We start from the raw sequence: 21,161 nt of genomic DNA on the forward strand, positions 1-21,161 counted from the left end.
AGTCTTTTTATCATTGCCACATTAGTAAGTGTATTTTTATTTTTTAAAAATTTATTTATATGTTTATTTTTGGCTGTGTTGGTTCTTCGTTGCTGTGCACGGGCTTTCTCTAGTTGCAGCGAGCAGGGGCTACTCTTCGTTGTGGTGCGCGGGCTTCTTATCGCAGTGGCTTCTCTTGTTGGGGAGCATGGGCTCTAGGCGCACCAGCTTCAGTAGCTGTGGCATGTGGGCTCAGTAGTTGTGGCTTGCGGGCTCTAGAGTGCAGGCTTGGTAGTTGTGGCGCACGGGCTTAGTTGCTCCGCGGCATGTGGGATCTTCCCGGACCAGGGCTTGAACCCATGTCCCCTGCATTGGCAGGCGGATTCTTAATCACTGCGCCACCAGGGAAGTCCCAGTAAGTGTATTTTTAAAAGATTACTCTAATGATCTAAGAAGTAAAAATCAAACCAAATAGAGATCCTTTTTATTTTTAATTGGTTAAATTTGCGTTTTTTTTAGACTGGAGTTTGAGGAAGCAGGCTCTTTTACACTGTTAATTGAGTATAAAGTTTTGCAGCCTTTGTGAAGAGCATTTTTGAGCAGATGGTATGAAACTACTTTTAACTTTTTTCTATATACTTCTTTGACCTAGTAGTTTCACATCTTTGTATTTATTCTAAGAAAGCTATCCTGGATGTATTAGGTGTAACAATGGCTCCCTGTAGTGTTTGGGTAGTAATGAAGAATTCAGAGTAAGTAAAATGCAAGACCTATCCAGTAGACTTGTATGCAGCTAATAAGCATTATGATATAGGTATTTACAACTGATTATGTATTCCTACAAAGTAGTGTGATTAGTATTTTGTTTTTGATATAAGAGAAAAATATGTAAGTACCAAATAAATAGTTTTTGGTATTAGATAGTTACTTTATGGGTCACTGTTATTTTCTTGTGGGCTTTGTGAAAATTTTGTAATTTAAGGAAATTTAATGGTAAGTGAACATTCATATTGCTTAGGTTGCAGCAGGGCTCAATGAATATGTGTGAGGTACAATTTCTAGATTTGAAATTCAGAGTAGAAGTGATTGCTATCAGGAAAAACGGGCAAAAATTAATCATGCAGCGTTTTAGCACTAAGGGCCACATTGGTTTACTTTCTTTTCTTTTTTTTAGTTTATTATTTTTTAATAATTTTTTTTATTTTTTATTTTTATTGAAGTATAGTTGATTTACAATGTTGTGTTAATTACTGCTGTACAGCAGAGTGATTCAGTTTTATATATATATATATATATATTCTTTTTTTATCCCAGTGGCTTACTTTCATAAAAGGTTGCCACTACCCAAAGCTCAAATGTATAATGTGGAAGTGCCGTCTTCCAGAACTCACCTTCCCCTTTGGTTTTCCTTTTTACCTCATTCAGTTATTTCATACCTTGGTCCTTTTGGCTGCTGCATTGGGACTTCTCACTTGAGGGTGTGTGTAAAGAAGGCCCTTATATGTACTGGTTAGAATTGAGGTAAAATTTGCCGTGTGTGTAGAAACTGTACAAACATCTTTCTGGGTGTAATGTAACGCTGCAACTGAGGTCACAGCAGGCATAGGTTGGGATGAAAGGATTGGCCATTGGATTGGAGGGAACAGACCAAAGCTAGCTGGAGCTTGTATAATCAACCAACAACATGGACTGGAAAGCTCTTGTGAGAAGCGTTTTTACATTGTAAAAAACACTAACAACCTCTCCCCCTCCACCCCCATTGAGATTATTATGAATCTGTATTAAAAGCAAAGGTGAAAAGTTGTTTGTTGGGACTTCCCTGGTGGCACAGTGGTTAAGAATCCACCTGCCAATGCAGGGGACACGGGTTTCAGCCCTGGTCCGGGAAGATCCCACATGCTGCAGAGCAACTAAACCCGTGCGCCACAACTACTGAGCCTGCGCTCTAGAGCCCGTAAGCCACGACTACTGAGATTGCGTGCCACAACTACTGAAGCCCACACGCCTAGAGCTCGTGCTCCACAACAAGAGAAGCCACCGCAATGAGAAGCACGCACACTGCAAAGAATAGCCCCTGCTCTGTGCAACTAGAGAAAGCCCGCACACAGCAACGAAGACCCAGTGCAGCCGTACATACATACATACGTACATAAATAAATAAATATATTTTTAAAAAGTTGTTTATTATTAGCACTTGGTGGGTCTCCCCTCCCCCCCAAGCTCATTCAGTAATTTAAATGATTTAACTTTAAAAATATTTATGTTGGGAGTTAGTAAAGATTTTAGCTAGCAATGTTTGGTATGTTACTATTAACTGATTTCACAAGAGTTACCTTTTTCAAATTTCTTATTTTTTATTATTTTCTTGGCTGTGCCACATGGCTTGTGGGATCTTAGTTCCCTGACCAGGGACTGAACCCACACCCTCGGCAGTGAAAACACGGAGTCGTAACCACCGAACTGCCAGGGAATTCCCAAAAGTTTCCTCATTTAAAAAATATCTTTCTGGGCTTCCCTGGTGGTGCAGTGGTTAAGAATCTGCATGCCAGTGCAGGGGACACGGGTTCGAGCCCTGGTCCGGGAAGATCCCACATGCCACGGAGCAACTAAGCCTGTGCGCCACAACTACTGAGCCTGTGCTCTAGAGCCCGCGAGCCACAACTACTGAAGCCCGCACGCGTAGAGCCTGTGCTCTGCAACAAGAGAAGCCACCGCAATGAGAAGCCCGCACACCGCAACAAGAGTAGTCCCCGCTCACCACAACTAGAGAAAAGCCCGCGCACAGCAGCAAAGACCCAATGCAGCCACAAATAAATAAATAAATAAATAATACCTTTCTAATTGCCAGAAATACTACAAAATGAAACCTCAAAAATTCGGTAATTTGAATTTTTTTTTAAGAAGGATTTTGAGTGAAAAAAGCAACTGGAAAAGAGTTTTCTACATAGTTGACTAAGCGTTTGAAAGTTGCTTCCTTTAAAATTCTGTTAAATTAAAACCATTTTAAAATTGTGATTAAAAATAAAAATGTAACTTTAAAAATAATTTTTATTTAGATAAATACAGCCTTTTCCCTTCCGAACTGACCTTTTTTGAGTTGATAGCAGAGCTTTTTTGCTTTTCGACAGCAAGGTTGTGTCTAAGCCTGTATCCTGGCGGTTGTTTCCACTGCTTCCTGTTCTTCCACTTTCTGTTACGCTGTAACTTCATCTGCCCAGGGGAAAGAAAATTCAAAAAAGAAAATTCAAATGAGTCACAAGGCTAATGAAGATGAACAGGACTTCAGGTCCTTTGGTCAAAGGACTGGGACCTTTATGCTATTTAATTTGATGCTTATTTACCTTTTGGGAATACACTGTATACATTTAAGAGGTCTAAATTCAGAGTCCTTTTTTTTAGTTAATCAGTATTTCTGTTACCACAGTGATTGAGTTTTTATCTGTTTATACCAGATTTTGGCATCTAACTTGTATTTTTGGTGCTCCAGTCTTGAATAGTTGTATGTGCTTTTCCAGGCAACAGCTGAACAGATGCGTCTTGCTCAAGTGATCTTTGATAAAAATGATTCAGAGTTTGAAGCTAAAGTTAAACAGGTATGTTTCTGGCATAGGATACTGTCATTTTTGTAATCTAGTCTTACTGTGCTTAAAAAGATAATTTCACTAGAGATTCTTATTTTAAACTATGCTTCTTGCTTAGTTGTAAATAATTGGATTTTGAACTTGTGATTCAAAATCAAAATACCTGTATTGGTGGCTAGAGTGAAGGAGTTTTGGCAGTAGAACCTTTCTGAGTTACTGGTGTTACATGTGAACAATGAGCATTTGTGAAAGTACAATGGCATTGTATATACCTGTGCATAGAAAGTATATTTAGTATATGGCAGGTTCTCAGAAAATTTTGTTCAGTGTTTTGTTGTGGTGGTCCCAAACATAGATTGGAAAAGTTATAAAATTAAATTTTAGGGTGATGTCTTCGCTTAGACCTTCACTGATATAATATTATTTTAATTTCACATTCTTCTTTCCTGATAAGACTTCTTTTCCCTTCAAGATTCTAGAAACCAGGCAATAACCTTTACCTTGGTAGAGGTCTACCAGTAATTCCTTGGAGTGAAAGTCCCTTGGTGAACTCTTTATTTTAGCCCTTTAGTATGTAAGCTCTTTCTTCTTACTTATAGTGCTGTCATTAGACTTAATGGTGATATTTTTGGAAAGCCACAAAAATTATTTATTAAAAATCATAGAACTTATTCGCTGGAATGAGATTTATGAATTGTTTGAGACATACTTCTACATATTATATCGCCTTTTATCTGAGTAGCATAGCAGATACACAAAAAAGAGCACTGGTAGAGGAGTTCAGAGCTTTAAGTTGTTTTTTTTTTTGTTTGTTTTTTTGTGGTACGCGGGCCTCTCACTGTTGTGGTCTCTCCCGTTGCGGAGCACAGGCTCCGGACGCGCAGGCTCAGCGGCCATGGCTCACGGGCACAGCCGCTCCGTGGCATGTGGGATCTTCCCGGACCGGGGCACGAACCCACGTCCCCTGCATCAGCAGGTGGACTCTCAACCATTTCACCACCAGGGAAGCCCCAGAGCTTTAAGTTTTAACGATGGTTCTCTCTCTTACTAATCCAATCACTGGGGGAGTTTTGAAGGTTACTATAAATCTTTTTTTTTTTTTTAATAAATATTATTTATTAATTTATTTGGCTGCATTGGGTCTTGGTTGTTGTGCATGGGCTTTCTCTAGTTGCAGCAACTGGGGGCTATCCTTTGTTGTGGTGCCTGGTCTTCTCATTGCGGTGGCTTCTCTTCTTGCGGAGCACGGGCTCTAGGTGCGCGAGCTTCAGTAGTTGTGGCATGCAGGCTCAGTAGTTGTGGCTTGTGGGCTTAGTTGTTCCATGGCATGTGGGATCTTCCAGGACCAGGGCTCGAACCTGTGTCCCCTGCATTGGCAGGTGGATTTTTAACCACTGCGCCACCAGGGAAGTCCCTGCTGTGCATCTTAACAACTGCGTGTGATGGGTAATGACCTACTATAGATCATTGGTAAAAATCTGACCTTATTAGTAGAAATCCAAAGACTGAAGCATGGGAAAGCTGTAGAATGTATAGAACCTTGCTGGGTAACACAGGGAGGAAATCAGATGGAATGATGTGGTGTAAAGAGCTGTATTTATGAGACCAGGAGACCTGGCTTCCCGAAAGGCTAATTGTTTTGTGATCACAGAGCAATTGCTTCAGATGTTGGGGGTCAAACTGTTTTGAACTGCAGGTGATACACACTAAAATAGTTAAAGATACTTAAAACACAGCAGATATTTAAATCATACATTTGTTCACTGATAACTGAGAAACCTATATTGTGCCTAATCTGTGATTGTTCCTTGTGTTGAAAATATTAAGTAGCTTAATTATCCCTTGTTACAGGGAATGCACCAAGGAGATTTCTTTGATTTCAAACATAGCACCCTGTTGAGGCTACTTGAGAAAATAGTATGTCCAGGAGTGAGTTTTGTGATAGCTGCCAAATTCTAATTTTTTTCTTATTTATTTATTTATACAGCAGGTTCTTATTAGTTACCTGTTTTATACATATTAGTGTATATATGTCAATCCCAATCTCCCAGTTCATCCCACCACTATTAGCCCCGCTTTCCCCCTTTGGTGTCCATACGTTTGTTCTCTACATCTGTGTCACTATTTCTGCCTTGCAAACCAGTTCATCTGTACCATTTTTCTAGATTCCACATATATGCGTTAATATACGATATTTGTTTTTCTCTTTCTGACTTACTTCACTCTGTATGACAGTCTCTAGGTCCATCCATGTCTCTGCAAATGACCCAATTTCGTTCCTCTTTATGGCTGAGTAATATTCCATTGTATATATGTACCACATCTTTTTTATCCATTTGTCTGTCGATGAGCATTTAGGTTGCTTCCATGAGCTGGCTCTTGTAAATAGTGCTGCAGTGAACATTGGGGTGCATATGTCTCTTTGAATTATGGTTTTCTCTGGGTATGTGGCCAGTAGTGGGATTGCTGGGTCATATGGTAATTCTATTTTTAGTTCTTTAAGGAACCTCCATACTGTTCTCCATAGTGGCTGTATCAATTTACATTCCCACCAACAGTGCAAGAGGGTTCCCTTTTCTCCACACCCTCTCCAGCATTTGTTGTTTGTAGATTTTCTGATGATGCCCATTCTAACTGGTTTGAGGTCATACCTCATTGTAGTTTTGACTTGCATTTCTTCAATAATTAGTGATGTTGAGCAGCTTTTCACGTATTTGTTGGCCATCTGTATGTCTTCTTTGGAGAAATGTCTATTTAGGTCTTCTGCCCATTTTTGGATTGGGTTGTTTGTTTTTTTAATATTGAGCTGCATGAGCTGTTTATATATTTTGGAGATTAATCCTTTGTCCGTTGATTCATTTGCAAATATTTTCTCCCATTCTGAGGGTTGTCTTTTTGTCTTGTTTATGGTTTCCTTTGCTGTGCAAAATCTTTTAAGTTTCATTAGGTCCCATTGTTTATTTTTGTTTTTATTTCCATTACTCTAGGAGGTGGGTCAAAAAAGATCTTGCTGTGATTTATGTCAAAGAGTGTTCTGCCTGTGTTTTCCTCTAAGGGTTTTATAGTGTCCAGTCTTACATTTAGGACTTTAATCCATTTTGAGTTTATTTTTGTGTATGATGTTAGGAAGTGTTCTAATTTCATTCTTTTACATGTAGCTGTCCAATTTTCCCAGCAGCACTTACTGAAGAGGCTACCTTTTCTCCATTGTATGTGCTTGCCTCCTTTGTCAAAGATAAGATGACCATATGTGCGTGGGTTTATCTCTGGGCTTTCTATCCTGTTCCATTGATCTATATTTCTGTTTTTGTGCCATTACCATACTGTCTTGATTACTGTAGCTTTGTACTATAGTCTGAAGTCAGGGAGCCTGATTCCTCTATCTCTGTTTTTCTTTCTCAAGGTTGCTTCGGCTGTTCAGGGTCTTTTGTGTCTCCATACAAATTTTAAGATTTTTTGTTCTAGTTCTGTAAAAAATGCCATTGGTAATTTGATAGGGATTTCATTGAATCTGTAGATTGCTTTGCCAAATTCTAATTGTGAGACTTTAGGGTGTTAAAAATTATTTTATATGTGCAGTGTTCTAATCCAAGCAGTGATAGCCCATGTACGGAACATTGATGGAGTCAACTGGACTGTTGGACATTGCAAACAGTTGGACTGGATGTTCGGCTAATTGTGGCCACATACTCATGCTTGGTCTTTGGGAAACATATAGTTCCACTTAATATTTGAGTAGCTCAGAAATATGGGAGTCCCAGGCCATTAAACTAGTTTGAGCAGTCACATAGCTCATCCTGAGTATTCTGAGAATGTTGGTATGTATGTATGTGCTGCCGATTAAGAATTGATACTTTGTCAGCTTGGAGGAGGGTTGATTTATAGCTTGACTTTACCAGTATTGGTCGAAAGACATGGAGTAGCCCCCCAAAACAGGTAAACCTGATCTTGGATTGTAATCTCAGAGTCTTGAAAAGGCCATCTTCATGTGGAATAATCTCTGTCTTTATATAGTAGAATCTTAGGATTAATATCAAATGCCATTCTTCTGTTTCCCTAATCATTGTCTTATAATTCCGACAGCTTATGGAAGTGACAGGAAAAAATCAGGATGAATGCATAGTGGCTCTGCATGACTGTAATGGAGATGTCAACAAAGCTATCAATATATTGCTGGAAGGGAATTCAGACACGGTAAGTATTATTAATTGATTTGCAATGCTAAGATTTCTCTCCAGTTCCATATTGCATTTTCAACTTCACCTTATTCGGGGGTGGTGGTAGAGGGGGATTGTGGGTGCCATTCCATATATGTTTTAAGTCCAGAAAGAACACTAACCTGAAATGACTGTTTTTGTTGTGTATGTTTTCTTCATGAAGTTGTAGAATCTGAAGACTTGAAAGAGAACTTGGTCATCTACTCCAGCCTTACCCAGTTGCCAAAATTATCTGGGCCTGTGGACATTTTCACCACCTGAAAAACTTCTCTTGGCTCCACAGCTCATGTTTCTTCATCTCAATTGTCACCTTTTACCACTCCTTATATCTCTAGACTAACAGAAAACCAGGATTTGCTGGTATCTCTATTTGCTTATGTGTGAATATTCTACAGACACATTTTCATGACAATCTGACAGATATATAAAATTAAAAAAAATTTTTTAAGCTTAATCAAGTTTGAGGAATGCACATGCACACTAAAGCTCCTCCCTTTTATTTTAGGAAGGATGCAGCTAAAGCCACACCAGAGGCAGGTGTCAGCCCTAATCTTTTGATTTCTACATGGAAATTACACAGTATTTCATTTGTATTTTTTCATTGAGGAAACCAGTTCAGAGCAGATTAAAACAAATAATGATTCACCTAAGTGGGGTATAAAGATGAACACATCAAAAAGTGCCTTCCTTATCATTGTTTAGGTTTAATCAAGTTCTCGTTTTTAGGGGTAGGCTTTTTTAGGCACAGGCTGTATTAAAATGAACTACTGTGACAAGCTCAAAACTGAAATGAGTATATTTTTATTTAATAGGAAACAAGCAGAATAAAATTTGTAATTATAAAAATTAATGATAATTGGGAAAATATTTCGTTATTTGAGTATAGCAGTATTTGTGTGTAAAATTCTATGCAAGATTACACTGGTCCAACATGATGAACTACCAAATATGTGAGTTTGTTGGGAAAATATATCATGTTAAGTGAGGAAATAAAATTTTGAAGAGTTTTTGTTTGCTGACACTTGGGCATGTATTTGCTGGGTTTTATAAACTATGGGGGGTGTTCACCTCATTGCTAATGGATGCAGTGTAGAATAGTTCTCCCTTATTTTTAAAATGAACTGAAGAGCTTAACTGCTTTCTCATTAAAAAAAAAAAATCACTGTGAATAAATGAAATATTTCCAAATCATTAATTGGAGGACATATTTTCTTTTATACGGTAGAGATAGGCTTGAATACTGTTTTCCTGTTGCCTTTCCTTTAGCTCCCACAGATTCATCACTCCTTTTCTTTGGTGGCTGGGTGAATCTTTTAAGTTTTAAATGATCAGCCAGTTCTATCTCAATAAAGACTTTCAACTTCCTCTCCTCATTTGGGACTGAACCTAAAGGAGGTGGTTCTAGGCTGAAAGTTACATAAAGATCTCTTTGGTTACCTCTTTTTTTAAAAAAAATAATAAAATTTATTTATTTATTTATTTTTGGCTGCATTGGGTCTTTGTTGCTGTGCATGGACTCTTCTCTAGTAGCAGCGAGCAGGGTCTACTCTTCGTTGTGGTGCACGGGCTTCTCATTGCGGTGGCTTCTCATCGCAGAGCATGGGCTCTAGGAGCATGGACTTCAGTAGTTGTGGCACGCAGGCTCAGTAGTTGTGGCTTACTGACTCTAGAGTACAGTCTCAGTAGTTGTGGCACACGGGCTTAGTTGCTTCGTGGCATGTGGGATCTTCCAGGACAAGGGCTCGAACACGTGTCTCCTGCATTGGCAGGCAGATTCTTAACCACTGTGCCACCAGGGAAGCCCTTTGGTTACCTCTTGAACCTAGAAGTCACACAGTTGGGGCTAGATCTGGCATGTTGTTTTCTTAAAAGGTGAGAAACTAGCAAATTAGGGCCTGAATACAGACACAAAAGGCATTTGTCTGTTTGGAGATGAGAAGGCTATAGGGAAAATAGAGAGGCAGAGGGGAAGTCCTTTGAAACCCTGGTTTGTTTAGGATTATTCCATGGTCCATCTTTTCTTTCATCCTGTTCGCCTTCTTACCTTGTTGTTGTCTGCAGTAGCCATGGCTACTACTGAGGTAGGTGAGGATGGCATAGAGTGGGAGCTTGGGGAAATAACATTTACTTTATGCTTATCAGCATAGGAAAAGGCTCTGTGGTGGGACAACATATAGTATGTTGTCAATTCAACTAGTTGCTGTAATCTTTTGTGCTCTCTGTAGCAACAGGAACCTGACGAGATTTGCTGTCGTTATCATCAGAGAGTACAGTACGTTTATGGAGAAGAATTAAAATAGTAGGCATGCAAGCTGTAAGGCATGCGTAATTAGGTCTGAAAGATAAATGCACATACTCTTGATGATTGTCCACACTTTGAGTGATAACTCTGAATAAATGCTCTTATTTTCGATAGACTTCATGGGAGACTGTAGGAGGGAAGAAGAAGAATTTTGGAAAAGAAAGTTCAGAAAACAAAGAGAATAGAGAGAAGAGAAGTGAGAGAGAAGTGAGCCGTGGACGCGGAAGCAACAACCGGAAAGTAAGAGGTGGCAATCGTGGGAGAGAGTGTAAGTACAGACCTTTCTCCTCACCTTTGGTTTTATGAAAATTTTCATGCATGTTGAAAAGCTGACAGAATGATCCAATGAATGCCTATAAATCCACTTCCTCAGTGCAATATTTGTTAGTATAGTTAACAGTTAGTAATGAGCTACAACTGAGTAGTTTATTAGAACCCTAACTGATACAATTTCATATTAGCACTGACCTGGGCTGTAGGTATTTGTGTTGTGTCTTAAGACCGCCTTCTGTTATGAATCAAGTGCATCGTCTAATTTTAAAGAAGGTTTTTTTGTTGGCTAGTAGCTAAAGCTGTTTATTCTTCCCCACTTACGGATACTCATGATATATGCAAGGTTTAGATTAAGATGAAAGTTGTTGAATAGGAAAGGTTTTTCTCAGTTCTCTCCATTTGACTCAGGTTTTGGCATCATTCACCCAAAACAACACTACCTCCTATGCAGACGTACCAAAGTGGCTAAATTATGATAAATATTTAACATGTTCCTTTATAGACTTTTGCTAGTTTATACCACAGATGTTTATTGAGTATCTGCAGTGTAGTGGATAGTCTTGAAGTCATACAGCAATGAAGTAAACAGAAATCTTTGCCCTTCTAAAACATCTTTTAAGGGAGGTAGAGTGAGATGTAACAATAAAAAAGAGAAGTAACATTTCATATTGATATTGTAATATTTTAATGGCATTATGTAGAAAATTATGCTCTGGGGAAAAACAAAGGCAGAGAGATGGGAATTATAGGCACGGGTTTGACAAATTTAAAGATAGTGACCAAGGAAGGCCTCACTGACAACTCACATACTTAAGCCATAAAAGAGATGAGGGGAGCAAGCTGTGTCAATATTGTTCATAAAATTTCTGTATTATACAGAGTCATTAATGCCAATATAGAAATAAGGAGAAGAAAAGACTGTGTTGGCATCTTCTGGACAGTAACCTGGAAAAACCTCTCTCTAACAATGATTTCCCCAAGAATTCAGTGTTTCCTTGGTATTGCAGTTTGCTAATCTATGCCTTTCCAGGCTTTGAACTTAACCAATGAGCAGGTATGGTTACATAACAAAGGTATTTTTTTTTTGGAAGTAAACTTACTTTACAGGAGGGTACGTCAAAACAGAAAATAAAGGTGGTACGTCATTTTCTTTTTGAATTTTCACCTATGAATTAAGCAAGTTGTGCTGTCATTCAGTTTTTTGAGCCACGCTGGTTTGGTTTTTCTTGTTTTCCAAACCCTTTGGTTGAATTTTAACCTTTTTTTAAAAAGCCTTTTTTTGTTGAGGGGTGGAGGGAGTCTTTTTGTCCTTGTCTTTAATAGCTGTAATAGCTGTTAGTTTGATTATGTATAAGGGGTGCTCTTTTTTTCCTTAGTTAGAGGTGAAGAGAATGGAATTGATTGCAATCAAGGGGACAAGCCTTCAGACCGTGGCAAGAGAGCTCGTGGTAGAGGTAAGACAGAATAAGGCGGACGGAGATGCTTGTGATCGGGAGAAGGAGGCAGGCTGTTCATATACTCAGTACATTAAGCCATGGCAGTGTACTCTGAAAGAATGGTTGATCTGAAATCTTTTGATTCATTTACTGATGCCAATGAATGAAGTGTTTGGATTATGTAATTTTGAAGAAACCTACTGGTTGTTTTCAAATGAGCTGAGAAAGGCCCTTTATGAATAATTTAAAACTTGAAGCTCTGACCAAAAAGTTATTAATTCTCCTATGTTGGACTTTACCCATAGTAAAGTGTTTTACCATATGATGCTTTTTTGTTTGTTTGTTTCTAATGTTTATTTATGTATTCATTTATTTGGCTGCATTGGGTCTTAGTTGCAGCACACGGGATCTTCGTTCAGGCATGTAGGACCTTTCGTTGTGGTGTGCGGGCTTCTCTCTAGTTGTACGTTTTTTTTTTTTTTTTTGCGGTACGCGGGCCTCTCACCGCTCTGGCCTCTCCCGTTGTGGAGCACACACTCCGGACGCGCAGGCTCAGCAGCCATGGCTCACGGGCCCAGCCGCTCCGCGGCATGTGGGATCTTCCCGGACCGGGGCACGAACCCGTGTCCCCTGCATCGGCAGGCGGACTCTCAACCACTGTGCCACCAGGGAAGCCCTTCTTTTTGTTTTTTAAAGGAAATCCTTGGTAACCAACAACTGCTTTTTTTTTTTTTTTTCTTTTTTTTTAAGGTTTAATTTTGGGACTTCCCTGGTGGTGCAGTGGTTAAAAATCCACTTGCCAATGCAGCGGACACGGGTTCAAGCCCTGGTCCGGGAAGATCCCACATGCCGCGGAGCAGCTAAGCTCATGCGCCCCAACTACTGAGCCTGCGCTCTAGAGCCTGCGAGCTACAACTACTGAGCCCGGGTGCCACAGCTACTGAAGCCCGCACTCCTAGAGCCCGTGCTCCGCAACGAGAGAAGCCACCGCAATGAGAAGCCCACGCACCGCAACGAAGAGTAGCCCCTCCTCGCTGCAACAAGAGAAAGCCCGCATTCAGCAACGAAGACCCACAGCAGCCAAATAAATAAAATAGAATAAAATAAATTTATTTTAAAAAGGTTTAATTTTATTTATTTTTGGCTGCGTTGGGTCTTTGTTGCTGAACGCGGGCTTTCCCTAGTTGAGGCGAGGAGGGGCTACTCTTCGTTGCGGTGCGTGGGCTTCTGATTGCGGTGGCTTCTCTCGTTGCGGAGCACGGGCTCTAGGAGTGCGGGCTTCAGTAGCTGTGGCACCCGGGCTCAGTAGTTGTAGCTCTTTCTGACTTACTTCACTCTGTATGACAGACTCTAGATCCATCCACCTCACTACAAATAACGCAATTTCATTTCTTTTTATGGCTGAGTAGTATACCGTTGTATATATGTGCCACATCTTCTTTATCCATTCATCTGCTGATGGACACTTAGGTTGCTTCCATGTCCTGGCTATTGTAAATAGTGCTACAGTGAACATTGTGGTACATGACTCTTTTTGAATTATGTTTCTCAACGTGTACGCCCAGTAGTGGGATTGCTGGGTCATATGGTAGTTCTATTTTTAGGTTTTTAAGAAACCTCCATAGTGTTCTCCATAGTGGCTGTATCAACTTACATTCCCACCCACAGTGCAAGAGGGTTCCCTTTTCTCCACACCCTCTCCAGCATTTACTGTTCATAGATTTTTTGATGATGGCCGTTCTGACTGGTGTGAATTGATACCTCATTGTGGTTTTGATTTGCATTTCTCTAATAATTAGTGATGTTGAGCATCCTTTCATGTGTTTGTTGGCAATCTGTATATCTTCTTTGGAGAAATGTCTATTTAGGTCTTACACCCATTTTTTCATTGGGTTGTTTGTGTTTTGGATATTGAGCTGCATGAGCTGCTTGTATATTTTGGAGAGTAATTCTCTGTCAGCTGTTTCGTTTGCAAATATTTTCTCCCATTCTGAGGGTTGTCTTTTCTTCTTGTTTATGGTTTCCTTTGCTATGCAAAAGCTCTTAAGTTTCATTAGGTCCCATTTGTTTATTTTTGTTTTTATTTCCATTTCTCTAGGAGGTGCGTCAAAAAGGATCTTCTGTGATTTATGTGATAGAGTGTTCTGCCTGCGTTTTCCTCTAAGAGTTTTATAGTGTCTGGCCTTACATTTAGGTCTTTAATCCATTTTGAGTTTATTTTTGTGTATGGTGTTAGGGAGCATTCTAATTTCATTCTTTTATATGTAGCTGTCCAGTTTTCCCAGCACCACTTATTGAAGAGGCTGTCTTTTCTCCATTGTATATTCTTGCCTCCTTTGTCAAAGATAAGGTGACCACATGTGCGTGGCTTTATCTCTGGGCTTTCTGTCCTGTTCCATTGATCTATATTTCCGTTTTTCTGCCAATACCATAGTGTCTTGATTACTGTAGCTTTGTAGTACAGTCTGAAGTCAGGGAGCCTGAATTCTCCATCTCCGTTTTTCTTTCTCAAGATTGCTTTGGCTATTCGGGGTCTTTTATGTTTCCATACACATTGTGAAATTGTTTGTTCTAGTTCTGTGGAAAAATGCCATTGGTAGCTTGATAGAGATTGTATTGAATCTGTAGATTGCTTTGGGTAGTATAGTCATTTTCACAATGTTGATTCTTCCAATCCAAGAACATGGTATATCTCTCTGTTTGTATCATCTTTAATTTCTTTCATTAGTGTCTTATAGTTTTCTGCATACAGGTCTTTTGTCTCCTTAGGAAGGTTTATTCCTAGGTATTTTATTCTTTTTGTTGCAGTGGTAAATGGGATTGTCTCCTTAATTTCTGTTTCAGATTTTTTGTCATTAGCGTATAGGAACGCAAGACATTTCTGTGTATTAATTTTGTATCCTGCAGCTTTACCAAGTTCATCGATTATCTCTAGTAGTTTTCTGGTGGTATCTTTAGGATTATCTATGTATAGTATGTCATCTGCAAACAGTGACAGTTTTTCTTTTCTAATTTGTATTCTTTTATTTCTTTTTCTTCTCTGGTTGCCGTGGCTAGGACTTCCAAAACTATTTTGAATAATAGTGGAGAGTGGACATCCTTGTCTTGTTCCTGATCTTAGAGGAAATGCTTTCAGTTTTTTACGATTGAGAATGATGTTTGCTGTGGGTTTGTCTTATATGGCCTTTATTATGTTGAGGTGGGTACTCTCTATGCCCACTTGCTTGAGAGTTTTTATCATAAATATGGGTGTTGAATTTTGTCAAAAGCTTTTTCTGCATCCATTGAGATGATCATATGGTTTTTCTTCTTCAATTTGTTAATATGGTGTATCACATTGTTTAATTGGCATATATTGAAGAATCCTTGCATCCCTGGGATAAAATCCCACTTGATCATGGTGTATGATCTTTTTAATGTGTTGTTGGATTCTGTCTGCTAGTATTTTGTTGAGAATTTTTGTATCTATATTCATCAGTGATATTGGTCTGAAATTTTCTTTTTTTGTAGTATCTTTGTCCGGTTTTGGTATCAGGGTGATGGTGGCCTCGTAGAATGAGTTTGGGAATGTTCCTCCCCCTGCAGTTTTTGGAAGAGTTTGAGAGGATGGGTGTTAGCTCGTCTCTAAATGTTTGATAGAATTCACCTGTGAAGCCATCTGGTCCTGGACTTTTCTTTGTTGGAAGATTTTTATTCACAGTTTCAATTTCATTGCTTGTGATTGGTCTGTTCATATTTTCTATTTCTTCCTGGTTCAGTCTTGGAAGGTTATACCTTTCTAAGAATTTGTCCATTTCTTCCAGGTTGTCCATTTTATTGGCATAGAGTTGCTTGTAGTAGTCTCTTAGGATGCTTTGTATTTCTGCAGTGTCTGTTGTAACTTCTCCTTTTTCTTTTCTAATTTTATTGATTTGAGTCCTCTCCCTCTTGATGAGTCTGGCTAAAGGTTTATCAATTTTGTTTATCTTCTCAAAGAACCAGCTTTTAGTTTTATTGATCTTTGCTGTTGTTTTCTTTGTTTCTATTTCATTTATTTCTGCTCTGATCTTTATGGTTTCTTTCCTTCTACTAACTTTGGGTTTTGTTTGTTCTTCTTTCTCTAGTTCCTTCAGTTGTAAGGTTATATTGTTTGTTTGAGATTTTTCTTGTTTCTTGAGGTAGGATTGTATTGCTATGAATTTCCCTCTTAGAACTGCTTTTGCTGCATCCCATAGGTTTTGGATTGTCGTGTTTTCATTGTCATTTGTCTCTGGGTAATTTTTGATTTCCTCTTCGATTTCTTCAGTGATCTCTTGGTTATTTAGTAACATATTGTTTAGCCTCCATGTGTTTGTGTTTTTTACGTTTTTTTCTCTGTAATTTATTTATAATCTCATAGCGTTGTGGTCAGAAAAGATGCTTGTTATGATTTCAATTTTCTTAAATTTACTGGGGCTTGATTTGTGACCCAACATGTGATCTGTCCTGGAAAATGTGCTGTAGTCACTTGAGAAGAAAGTTAATCTGCTGTTTTCAGATGGAATGTCCTATAAATATCAATTAAATCTATCTGGTCTATTGTGTCATTTAAAGCTTGTGTTTCCTTATTAATTTTCTGTCTGGATGATCTGCCCATTGGTGTAAGTGGGGTGTTAAAGTCCCGCAATATTATTGTGTTACTGTCAATTTCATCTTTTATAGCTGTTGGCATTTGCCTTATGTATTGAGGTGCTCCTATGTTGGGTTCATATATATTTATAATTGTTATATCTTCTTCTTGGATTGATCCTTTGATCATTATGTAGTGTCTTTCCTTGTCACTTGTAACATTCTTTATTTTAAAGTCTATTTTATCTGATAATTAGTATTGCTACTCTAGCTTTGTTTTTCCATTTGCATGGAATATCGTTTTCCATCCCCTAACTTTCAGTCTGTATGTGTCCCTAGGCCTGAAGTGGGTCTCTTGTAGAGAGCATTTATATGGGCCTTCTTTTTGTATCCATTCAGCGAGCCTGTGTCTTCTGGTTGGAGCATTTAATCCATTCACATTTATGGTAATTATCAATATGTATGTTCCTATTACCATTTTCTTAATTGTTTTGGGTTTGTTTTTTGTAGGTCTTTTTCTTCTCTTGTGTTTTCCACTTAGAGAAGTTCTTTTAGCATTTGTTGTAGAGTTGGTTTGGTGGTGCTGAATTCTCTTAGCTTTTGCTTGTCTGTAAAGCTTTTGATTTCTCCGTCGAATCTGAATGAGATGCTTGCCGCGTAGAGTAATCTTGGTTGTAGGTTCTTCCCTTTCATCACTTTAAATTTATCGTGACACTCCCTTTTGCCTTGTAGAGTTTCTGCTGAGAAATCAGCTGTTAACCTTAATGGGAGTTCCCTTGTATGTTATTTGTCATTTTTCCCTTGTTGCTTTTAATAATTTTTCTTTGTCTTTAATTTTTGTCAATTTAATTACTGCGTGTCTTGGCATGTTTCTCCTTGGGTTTATCCTGCTTGGGACTCTCTGCACTTCCTGGACTTGGGTGGCTATTTTTTTTTTAACCATGTTAAGGAAGTTTTCTACTCTAATCTCTTCAAATATTTTCTTGGTCCTGTCTCTCTCTCTTCTCCTTCTGGGACCCCTATAATGCAAATGTTAGTGCGTTTAATGTTGTCCCAGAGGTCTTTTAGGCTTTCTTCATTTTTTTCATTCTTTTTTCTTTATTCTGTTCCGTGGCAGTGAATTCCAGCATTCTATCTCCGAGGTCATGTATCTGTTCTTCTGCCTCAGTTATTCTGTTGTTTCCTTCTAGTGTATTTTTCATTTCAGTTATTTTATTGTCCATCTCTGTTTGTTTGTTCTTTAATTCTTCTAGGTCTTTGTTAAACATTTCTTGCATCTTCTCAATCTTTCCCTCCATTCTTTTTCCAAGGTCCTGGATCATCTTCACTATCATTGTTCTGAAAGGTTTCTGGAAGGTTGCCTATCTCCACTTCATTTAGTTGTTTTTCTGGGGTTTTATCTTGTTCCTTCATCTGGTAACAAAGTCCTCTGCCTTTTCATTTTGTCTGTCTTTCTGTGAATGTGGTTTTCGTTCCACAGGTTGCAGTATTGTAGTCCTTCTTGCCTCTGGTGGATGAGGCTATCTAAGAGGCTTGTGCAAGCTTCCTCATGGGGGGGACTGGTGTTGGGTAGACCTGGGTGTTGCTCTGGTGGACAGAGCTCAGTAAAATTTTAATCCACTTGTCTGCTGATGTGTGGGGCTGAGTTCCCTCCCTGTTGGTTGTTTGGCCTGAGGTGACACAGCACTGGAGGCTCTGGGAGGGCTCATGCCAAGGAGTATTTCCGAGAACTTCTGCTGCCAGTGTCCTTGTCCTCACAGTGAGCCACAGCCACCCCCTGCCTCTGCAGGAGACCCTCCAACATTAGCAGGTAGGTCTGCTTCAGTCTCCTATGGGGTCACTGCTCCTTCCCCTGGGTCCTGATGTGCACACTACTTCGTGTGTACCCTCCAAGAGTGGAGTCTCTGTTTCCCCCAGTCCTGTCAAAGTCCTGCAATCAAATCCCGCTAGCCTTCAAAGTCTGATTCTCTAGGAATTCCTCCTCCCATTGCCCGACCCCCAGGTTGGGAAGCCTGACGTGGGGCTCAGAACCTTTAGTCCAGTGGGTGGACTTCTATGGTATAAGTGTTCTCCAGTTAGTGATTATGGGATTTGATTTTATTGTGATTGCACCCCTCCTACTGTCTCATTGTGGCTTCTCCTTTGTCTTTGGATGTGGGGTATCTTTTTTGGTGAGTTGCAGTGTTTTCCTGTTGATGATTGTTCAGCAGTCCGTTGGGATTCCAGTGCTCTCGCAAGAGGGAACGAGCACATGTCCTTCCACTCCACCATCTTCAGTCAGTCTTGGTCCTTGTTTTTTTTAAATCCACTTTATATATAGTAGTGTATATATGTTAATCGCACCCCCCCAACCTCCTTATGTTTACTTTTTTTTTTTTTTTTTTTTGGCGATACACAGGCCTCTCCTGTTGCAGAGCACAGGCTCTGGACGCACAGGCTCAGCGGCCATGGCTCACGGGCCTCACCGCTCCACGGCGTGTGGGATCTTCCCAGACTGGGACACAAACCCGTGTCCTCTGCATCGGCAGGCGGACTCTCAACCACTGCGCCACCAGGGAAGCCCTACTTTTTTTTTTTTTTTTAAAGAACTTTTTGATGTGGACCAGTTTTAAAGTCTTTATTGAATTTGTTACACTATTGTTTCTGTTTTATGTTTTGGTTTTTTGGCCGTGAGGCATGTGGGGTCTTAGTTCCCTGACCCGGGATTGAACCCTCACTCCCTGCATTGGAAGGTGACATCTTAGCCACTGGACCTTCAGCGGAAGTCTCCTTATGTTTACTTTTTTTTTTTTAATTTATTTTAATTATTTTTGACCGCATTGGGTTTTTGTTCCTGCTTGCGGCATTTCTCTAGTTGTGGCCAGCGGGGGCTGCTCTTCGTTGCGGTGTGTGGCTTCTCATTGCGGTGGCTTCTCTTGTTGCGGAGCATGGGCTCTAGGCGTGCGGGCTTCAGTAGTTGTGGCATGCAGGCTTAGTAGTTGTGGCTTGCAGACTCTAGAGCGCAGGCTTAGTAGTTGTGGCGTGTGGGCTTAGTTGCTCTGCGGCATGTGGGATCTTCCTGGACCAGGGCGTGAACCCATGTCCCCTGCATTGGCAGGCGGATTCTTAACCACTGCGCCACCAGGGAAGCCCCCTTCTGTTTACTTTTAAGGAAGGTTGTAAAGTAGTGGGTAAGGGACTCAGATTGACTTTTTTTTTTTTGGCTGTGTTGCGTGGCTTGTGGGATCTTAATTCCTGTACTAGGGATTGAACCCCAAGCCCTGGCAGTGAAGCGCCAAGTCCTAACCAGTGGACTGCCGGGGAATTCCCAGATTGACTGTTTATAAACCCAGTTAGATGTTAAAAAAAATCAGTCCACCCTCTTCCACATATATGTAAACTCTAGTGAGGTGTAATTTTTATATTATTAGCTAATATTTAAACATGTTTAAACAAGCTGTTCAAGAGTAGTGGTCTGTGTCTAGGGATTTCTTAGAATCATTATCCCAAGTTCAACACAGAGCAAGAAGAGAGAAAACATTCAGTACCCACTATGCACAAAAACAGTTATTTTGCTTGGTGAATATTAGTAAAGTACAGTTTGATAATAAGTGAATAGTGGTACAAGACAAATAATTTGTCCCTTTCATAATTAAAGGATGTGTCCTTTGTTTTATGTGTTTAATATGTCCCTTTCCAGAAGTTTGGTTGTAAGTTATTTAATGTCTTAATCTACTCTCTCATGGTGTGTTGAATTAACCTTAAAACTGTTGATTGTACTATCCCTTTCCAGTTATTTGTGATCTGTTGTGTAGTATGCAGATTTTAAAATGCATCCTTAAAAAACAAGTACATGGTTTAAAGTGTGTACTTTAAAAATGATTCTTTGAGGTCTCCATTGCCTTTATTCTTTAATTTTGACCATACTTGTGGGCAGCTGTTGCTGACTTCACGTTGGCTCTCCCTCAGAACAGTAATCTATGTTCATGATAAAGTTAGCTAAAATGTTAAGCTGCTAAAATTTTAATAAATCACCCCTTTCCTCTTTAATTTTTGCCTTATCTACACAGTGTTAGCATAAAGAGTATTATGAAACAGCATGGATTTAATATGCTAATGTACATTTTTTTGGTAATTTATGTTAAGAATTTGGTAATCTCTGTATTAAATAAAAAATCATATATATAAAATGGGAGTATATTTTACTCCCATTTCATGGAAAGTATAAACTGTAGCAAATGAAATAAAATTAAGTTCCATTTATACACCTAGTTTTTCTGTACCTTTCCCTGAATGTTTTCTCTGTATTGGGAGGAGCAAGAATCAGTGTGACACTTGTAACAGATCATTTTTCTATGATTCATTTAAAGTTTGTGGAAAGGTAGCTTGTGAGTTGTGTGTTTTTGTGAGAAAACAGCCTCTTCAGAAGAGGAGAATAACAGCTGTGCTAGGCTATCGTTAGTGTTCTGGGCTTTGCTTTTTGGAAAGTAAGCCTAGTAGTTGGTGTGAAAACCTTTGGAAATTTATAAATGTTGACTATTCATAGATACTTGGCCATCAAATAATACTGTGTTTTGTGTACAAAATGTGGAATTTAATTGATATTTATAAAGAATCTAATCCTGAGTTTAGATTGAAGACCATGTTAATAATCTGTGAGATTGGGAGTATTCTTTTTTTTTTTTTTTTTTATTGGAGCATGGTCTATTAACAATGTTGTATTAGTTTCAGGTATACAGCAAAGTGATTCAGTTATACATATACATGTATGTATTCTTTTTTTTTTTTTTTTTTTTTTTTTTTTTGT

The 21,161-nt window shown here is 39.2% G+C and overlaps 1 protein-coding gene across 4 annotated transcripts in view; it reads left to right on the plus strand.

Annotated features, from left to right (window-relative positions):
* Positions 1–21,161, plus strand: part of UBAP2 (ubiquitin associated protein 2) — a 119,952-nt gene that overhangs the window by 46,363 nt on the left and 52,428 nt on the right. For all 4 annotated transcript variants that reach the window (XR_003790896.1, XM_029203995.1, XM_029203993.1 and 1 more), the window contains 4 exons: positions 3,495–3,572; positions 7,644–7,754; positions 10,194–10,347; positions 11,729–11,806. Coding sequence is in view for 3 of the 4 variants with exons in the window: in XM_029203995.1 (XP_029059828.1) it covers positions 3,495–3,572; positions 7,644–7,754; positions 10,194–10,347; positions 11,729–11,806 (421 nt within the window). In the remaining variant the exon portion in view is untranslated. The remainder of the gene's footprint in view (positions 1–3,494; positions 3,573–7,643; positions 7,755–10,193; positions 10,348–11,728; positions 11,807–21,161) is intronic.

This window comes from Monodon monoceros, unplaced genomic scaffold (genome assembly GCF_005190385.1).
Source record: "Monodon monoceros isolate NGI ecotype Baffin Bay Population unplaced genomic scaffold, NGI_Narwhal_1 Super_Scaffold_5, whole genome shotgun sequence".
NCBI lineage: Eukaryota > Metazoa > Chordata > Mammalia > Artiodactyla > Monodontidae > Monodon > Monodon monoceros.